Source organism: Chaetodon trifascialis, chromosome 15, assembly GCF_039877785.1.
Source record: "Chaetodon trifascialis isolate fChaTrf1 chromosome 15, fChaTrf1.hap1, whole genome shotgun sequence".
Taxonomy (NCBI): Eukaryota; Metazoa; Chordata; class Actinopteri; order Chaetodontiformes; family Chaetodontidae; genus Chaetodon; species Chaetodon trifascialis.
Window position 1 is genome coordinate 18,043,866 of NC_092070.1, and position 7,279 is coordinate 18,051,144.

General features: G+C 44.0%; 1 protein-coding gene across 1 annotated transcript; it reads left to right on the forward strand.

Moving 5' to 3' along the window:
* Positions 1-25: 25 nt before the first annotated feature.
* Positions 26-7,044, forward strand: colgalt1a (collagen beta(1-O)galactosyltransferase 1a). Its single transcript, XM_070981010.1, has 12 exons — positions 26-389; positions 2,769-2,879; positions 2,964-3,081; positions 3,671-3,805; positions 3,901-4,105; positions 4,237-4,356; positions 4,530-4,606; positions 4,732-4,838; positions 4,933-5,065; positions 5,141-5,268; positions 5,353-5,559; positions 5,653-7,044. The coding sequence occupies exons 1-12, from the start codon at positions 166-168 to the stop codon at positions 5,918-5,920; spliced, it is 1,833 nt and encodes a 610-aa protein (XP_070837111.1). The 5' UTR covers positions 26-165; the 3' UTR covers positions 5,921-7,044.
* The last annotated feature ends 235 nt before the right edge of the window (positions 7,045-7,279 follow it).

Consider the following 7,279-nt stretch of genomic DNA (forward strand, 5'->3'; position numbering starts at 1 on the left):
CACCCGCCCTTTAAAGCTCAACTTCGCAGTGTTGTCACATCAGGAGCTGCTGCACGGATTTTGCTTGGCTGTAATGACCGTTCAAAGTAAAGAGGCAGCTCTTATTTAGCAGCCTCTTAGATTTGTTTTTTTATATACACACACATTTCTTAATTTATTGTCGCAATGCACGGGCTCGCTTGCGTCCCGGCCGCCCTGCTCCTCTTGCTCCTGTCCTGCTGCATTCCTGCCCGGGGGTATTTTGCGGAGGAGCGCTGGAGCCCCGAGTCTCCGCTCCTCGCTCCCCGGGTCCTCCTCGCCCTCGTCTGCAGGAACTCCGAACACTCTTTGCCGTATTTCCTCGGTACCATTGAGCGCCTCAACTACCCCAAGGACCGTATGGCTCTGTGGTAAGTTGTTGGACATGTTTTCTCGCAAGCAAGTCAGCAGCTAAAAAGTAAAGTAAATGTTGAATTTGGTGGTTAGATCAGAAATTATTTTCTTTAGGTGTGTTCCTGAATGCAGCTAAAAAAAACTGCATTTGTGCATTGCTGATCGTTTTGGGGAAGCGTAAAAACAGGGTGGACCCGCAGAAAAACGCGGTAATAATGCCCTCAGCTGTGTTGCCGATCAATAAATGTTAAAAAGAAAAAAAAATCTCATCAAGCAGGAAATCAATGAAGAACTAATTGATAACTAATGAGTAAACTTGCTATGTGCGGGACAGATGTGAGCACATCTGGTCATTGCTCATCACTGTGGCCATGCATTGATCCGTATACGTGGAGGGGAGGGGACTGATCTGTCCACGAGGGGAGCTGCTTGATTCAACACACAAATCCTAACAAAGGGAAATATTGCTGCGTCTGCACTGTCCCTGAATACACACCTTTACGGCCACCCCCGGTGTTCATCTCTCCTCAGCCCGTATCTCCTCCCGACCCCCAGTTAGGCCTCTCTAAGTAACCACTGCAGTGATTGACTCCCATGGATGATCAAGTCAGGGACCAGACACATTTTACAGCCCAGTTATCGCCTATCTTGTAAAGCTTTAGCCCCTCAGGTGATGAGCTTTGCTGTATTATCATAAGAAGATGTTTGAAGCATGAAGTCAGAAAAAAAAGAATAACCAATCACTAACTTAACTACATCCTGTTTTAGCTCTCATCCTTCGTAACGCAGTGATGAGAAAAACATGGCAGGACAATTTATTGTGTCAAATTACTTTGAAAACTACAAAATAGTTGTATAATGGCTCCCTTCACATTTTGTTTCTGTAGGTTTTTTCCAGACCCAACACGGTCGCACCCTGTCTGACACTTGTAACATGCTTAACTTTCCTAGACAATTACATGGTGGGAAGTGCAAATGCATGTTATCGACTACTTAAACATCTGTCTGCCGTGCTCGGGCACAAGTTGAGGGAAGTGAAAGGGAGGTGTTTTTCTTAAGCACTAAACAACATGCTCCAACAGCCCCTTGTGCTTCTGGCCTTGGAGCTCTGAGCAGTGTGCCTGACTGCCTTGATGGCTCGGAGAAGTTTGCTCTTCACTCATCAACCTGATGAACAAGTTTCACTCTCGCGCTGGCCTTGAGTTTGATTTCTCCCTTTTTCTTTTGTTTAAGCCTCATAAAAGTCTTGTGTAAATACGTCCGAGGTGAGGACAGTTTTGTTTTGACATGTTCTGCGAGGGCATTGACAGGCAGGTGGAAAATGGAAACAGCTGGGAGATGTTGTAAACACTGCATTCTGTGCTTTTTGCCAAAGCTTTTTGCAGCAGCTTGTAAGCAAGCCAGAGCCTCCGAATCAGGATTGGCCTAACTGTCATTTAAATCTCTGTTGTCTGCAATTAGCCCCACATTTCTGCTCCAGCAGAGCAACGATAGCCCAGCTGTGAGTGAAGCACCATTTTGCAGATGAATGTTTAGAACACCATGGTTCAAAAATGTGCTTCTGACAAACATTTGTCTGAGCCGAACATGAGGCGGAAGAGTCGGTGTAATACCATGTGTGAGAACTTGGAGGGATGGACAGCAGGAGCGAGGGAAGAAAAGGTTTAGCAGGGAGCTGCAGTGTTCTCACAGATCCATGTGAAATCTGTCAAGAGAAACCAGCCTGGCTGTCGCACTTCTGAGCAAAATGTCAAACTCAGCTGCCTGTAGTGCAGCTGTTCTATTTATGCAGCAAAGACTCAGCCTACAGTACACTAGATGGCCGAAGAAAGGAAGGCTCTGGATGAGCAGTTGTGGCATGATCTCTCACTGCAAATTCAAGCAGATGCACTGACTCTAAGACTAACATGTGGCTTGATTTCCTCCCTCCACAGAATTAGATGCAAAGCTGTGTAACATGTCTCACGCATGGCCTCAGCCAGTTCCAATCACTTCCTTCTTTTCTGAACTATAGCAGGAAAGTTTCACCTCTGTAATGCTGTTTCTTCAATACTGTGCAGTTTCCTTAATATAACACTCCGTACAGTAGCCTAGATTTTGTCGACTAGATGTATAGTGTTTCTGTTTTGTGCTGCTGGTATCATTAACACTTGTGTCAGTTCTCGCAGGTGCAGACAATGAGCTCAGAAAAAGTGAACACTGGGCTTTTGTTGTTTGAGTGGTGGTATCATCTTTCAGTTCTTGCCTCAGCTTGAATCTAGTCTGGCACTCGTGCCAGATTCAACCATTGTTGCTCTTTCTCATTTACTGGCCTCAGTTGTTAATATGTAACGTTCAACCCCTCTGGTGTTGAACACATGTCATTCTAATCATTTACATGTGTTGTATATTGACAGGGTAGCGACTGATCATAACAAGGACAACACCACATCCATTCTGCGTGACTGGCTTGTCAAGGTGCAGAACTTTTACCATTATGTGGAATGGAGGCCGAAAGAGGAACCCAGGTTGGTTATTTACTAGAGTTTCAAGTGAAATGTTGTCTTAAACGGCTCACAGAGCTCTGATTAGTATGTGGATGTCTCTTGTAGACATTATGAGGATGAAGACAGTCCAAAGGAGTGGACAGACCTCCGTTATGAGCATGTCATGAAACTTCGGCAAGTGGCGCTGGAGTCTGCTCGTGAGATGTGGGCGGACTACTTTATGGTAGGTCAGCTACTCTTTACAGGCACAATAACACTGAAGAAAACTCCATATTAAGCATTGAGCCAATGCTTTATGTTCAATAATAGCAGCAGGAGGATAAGTATAGAGTCACGTCCAAAGCACCACCATAGTGCTAATTTAAGCACCGGGAAGGGTGTTAAAAATTGACCAAGTTATATTTTTCTGTCTCCTCTGGTCTGGTTCTTCTGGATCCTTACACTGACACAAAGCTGAAGCATATTTTAATATGCAGCTCCGTGCACATTTCTATTTGTATTCCTCAGCCCAGCCCACATTGTCTAGCTTCAGTGGGGTATAATTTTGAAGCAAAGTACATCCAGAATTGCAATAATTTTGTGCTACAAATTTCTGGAGACAGGCTTCTCCCTTGAAAACAGATTTGAAATGAATAGTCTGCTTTTTTTTTTTTTTTTTTCAAACGATCTCAATTCTGCCTCGTTTAACCTTCATGACCTCTTTTGAGCATTACACATTTTTTCTGCCGAAATCACTTTATGGTTTGCCACACATACGCTCCTTTGACTGCTTGCAGACATCTTTTACAGTTTATCTTCTGGTCCTTGTGTAGGTGGTGGACTGTGATAACCTCCTCACCAATCCCGATGTGCTCTGGAAGCTCATGAAAGAGAATAAGACCATCATTGCTCCAATGCTTGAATCCCGTGCAGCTTATTCAAACTTCTGGTGTGGAATGACCTCCCAGGTACTGTTTCGACAACTGGGTGCACATGCTTGCGTTTGTCGGGTGTTTTCTAAGGATTTTTTTAATCTTCTCTGAAATCAACTCTGCTTCTTCAGGGTTACTATAAGCGCACCCCTGCCTATATACCCATAAGGAAGCAGGTGCGGAGGGGCTGTTTTGCAGTTCCAATGGTCCACTCCACCTTCCTGATAGACCTCAGGAAGGAGGCATCCAGGCAGCTGGCCTTTCATCCGCCACATCCAGAATACAGCTGGGCTTTTGATGACATCATTGTGTTTGCCTTCTCTGCTCGGATGGCAGGTATTTCACAATTCAAGGCTTAGAATTAAGGTTGTTATGCATTTGTCTTTCACCTCATTAACTTAACTGTTGTAACTTCAGATTGAACACTTTCATACTGAGAACATATATGCGTACTCTGCTTTCCACAGATGTCCAAATGTTTGTATGTAATAAGGAGACCTATGGTTACCTCCCTGTGCCGCTGCGATCCCACAATACTTTACAAGACGAAGCTGACAGCTTCTTGCACTCCATGCTGGAGGTCAATGGTGAGCGCCTTTGATTCAGACTGAGGGCTTTACTTTTGCATCCAGCTCCCTTTTTTCTTCTGGCTTGAAGTCTGCTATCTACATCTGTTGCTTTATCTAATGATAGCTATCAGCATGTGTTTCTATATTTCATTTATACCATTTCTGCATCCATCTTCCCTGTCACTGTGTAGTGCGAAATCGCCCAGTGCTGCCTTCCAAATACATACCTGTTCCTAGAAAACAACCTGACAAACTGGGCTTGGATGAGGTGAGTAATGAGTGATGTGAAGATGGAGTCTGCAAAAATGGCCCTCTATCCACTTCTGTGCTGAATGCCTCCCCCTGCTGTTAGAAGTCTGTAATTACATTGGCTCCACTCTTGCCCGCATGCAGGTGTTTATGATAAACTTGAAGAGGCGGGCTGACCGCCGAGAACGTATGCTGAGGGCATTATATGAGCAGGAGATCGCATGTAAGGTCGTTGCAGCTGTTGATGGAAAGTAAGTTCACGCTCAGCTTAAATGTATTTAGTACTTGGTAATGACACTTTTCTGCCTTTCTCATTACCAACTTGTCCTTCTCTGTCTATGTCAGAGCGATGAATATCAGCGAAGTTCATGCTCTGGGCATCCACATGCTCCCTGGCTACAGTGACCCCTATCATGGTCGCCCACTGACAAAGGGAGAGCTGGGATGCTTCCTTTCTCATTACAACATCTGGAAAGAGGTGAGCTTCAGCAGTTTGAGTATTTGTTAACCAGACAGATGGATGAGGCATTGCTAAATCTGTGTTTGGCCCTAGATTGTGGAGCGACGCCTGAAAATCTCCCTGGTGATCGAAGACGACCTGCGCTTCGAGGTCTTCTTCAAACGTCGCTTGATGAACTTGATGAGTGAGCTGAAGGAAGAGCGGCTGGACTGGGATCTCATGTGAGTTTGTGCTTCCTCCACAAACTTTGATTTTACCTTTATTCTCCCAAGTTTTCAATTCTCCTCTCTGTTTCTGTCTTCCAGTTATATTGGTCGGAAGAGAATGCAAGTGGACCGCCCGGAGAAAGCAGTGCCTAATATACACAACCTGGTGGTCGCAGACTATTCATACTGGACACTAGGTTATATGATATCACTACAAGGTGCAAAGAAGCTTTTGAAAGCAGAGCCACTAAAGAAGATTTTGCCTGTGGATGAGTTTCTTCCTATCATGTACAATAAACACCCTGTGTAAGTGTCTGCTGCCTAGTGCAAGTGCACACACATAACATCTACATGTCCATTTGCTGTTTTTTTTTTTTTACATTACTTTCTCCTCCACAGGTCGGATTATATGGAACAGTTTGAAACCAGGAACCTGAAGGCATTTTCAGCCGAGCCTCTTCTAGTGTATCCAACACACTACACGGGCGACCAAGGGTACATCAGTGACACTGAGACCTCCACAGTGTGGGACAATGACAAGGTCCGTACAGACTGGGACAGAGCACGCTCAGGAAAAAGTCACGAGCAGGCTGAGATCAGCACTGAGGCTCAGAATTCAGATGTGCTCCAGTCGCCTTTGGACAGCACGGCACGGGACGAGCTATGAGAGGAACTAAACGAGGCCCCTGGGTTTAGAGCTGCAAATAGGACAAACCCCTTTACTTCCATATTCATGTTTCATCTTTACTTTAGGTTTGACATTGCAGCAGGGATGTGACTTCAGAGTTTGCAGAGAGATTTAATTTATCCAGGTGTGACGAGTTGAAAAGGGATCAGGAGTGTCTTAAGATTTCTGTCATGTCTTTTGTAGTTTTCTCTTTATGAAGGCGCTAGACTTGCCATTTGGAATGGCATTTGCAGTACCCAAGTTCTGTCTGTCATACAGAAATGAATCTATACATTAGCAAAGAATACAACTGGACTGTTACATTTCTGTCATGGGGCAGTGCTAATGTGACATTACACTGTCTAATGCTTTTTTCATAGACTTCTCAAGACTACAAATGAATGAGGCTATAACCACACTGTATGCCACTGAGCAAAATCAAGACTTGCACAGACATGTGCATCCTAAATCAGCTAGTAGTCGTTCTAAATTCATCGGTCTCTGTTGTGAAAAGTCCAAGAGGAAAAACATCTGCATGTCTTTTGCTTGGATCGTCACTATTTCTCCTTTTCTACTTCATATTACTGTGTTGTGAATAACCAGTAGCCAACACTTCAGATGCTTGCAGCAGAGCTTTACCAAAGTGGCAAAACACACAGTAGTCAGCTCAGAATCATAGATTTAGTATGTACCACGCCACATTTGGATTGTTTCCAGACCAATGCCGCCAACCAGCTGTTGACATGGTTATAGACGGGACAAACCACTGTACACACCTCAAACTTGGTGGTTTTGGGAGGAACATGCTTATAAATGCCTTTAATTACCCTCAAAAAGAACCCAACCAACCACATCCAAACATACATCAGGCTCTCCACTTCTAAATCATCCTCAGTTAAAGCTGAATTTGAGCAGTTTGGGTGAGAAAGACTTGATAAAAGAGTTTGCATCATCTTGCTTTTTTCAGATTATTTATTCTGTCATGTTTCCACGTCACATGGCTTCAGTAACTCTTGCAGGAAGTTGATTATTGTAGGGTATTAATGGGAGCCATTCAGCCATGGATAATGCACAAAAATGTTAGGGGTGCATTGTGCCAACAAGAAATAAAATGTTCTATTTTTAAGAAAAATTGAATTTGTCATTACTGTGATGAGATCATGTTGGTATGACCAATTTGTGCAAATTTAACTTGTGACAGGGGAATGTTGTAGCCAGTAACCAGACAAAACCCACAAGGCACCACTTCACTTTATTCCTTGGAATAAAGTTGCACTTTACAACAGAGAGTATGGATGTATTATTGTGACAGAGCAGAGGTAAAATATTTGGCCTCTGTCACAGTAACTGTCTATTGAG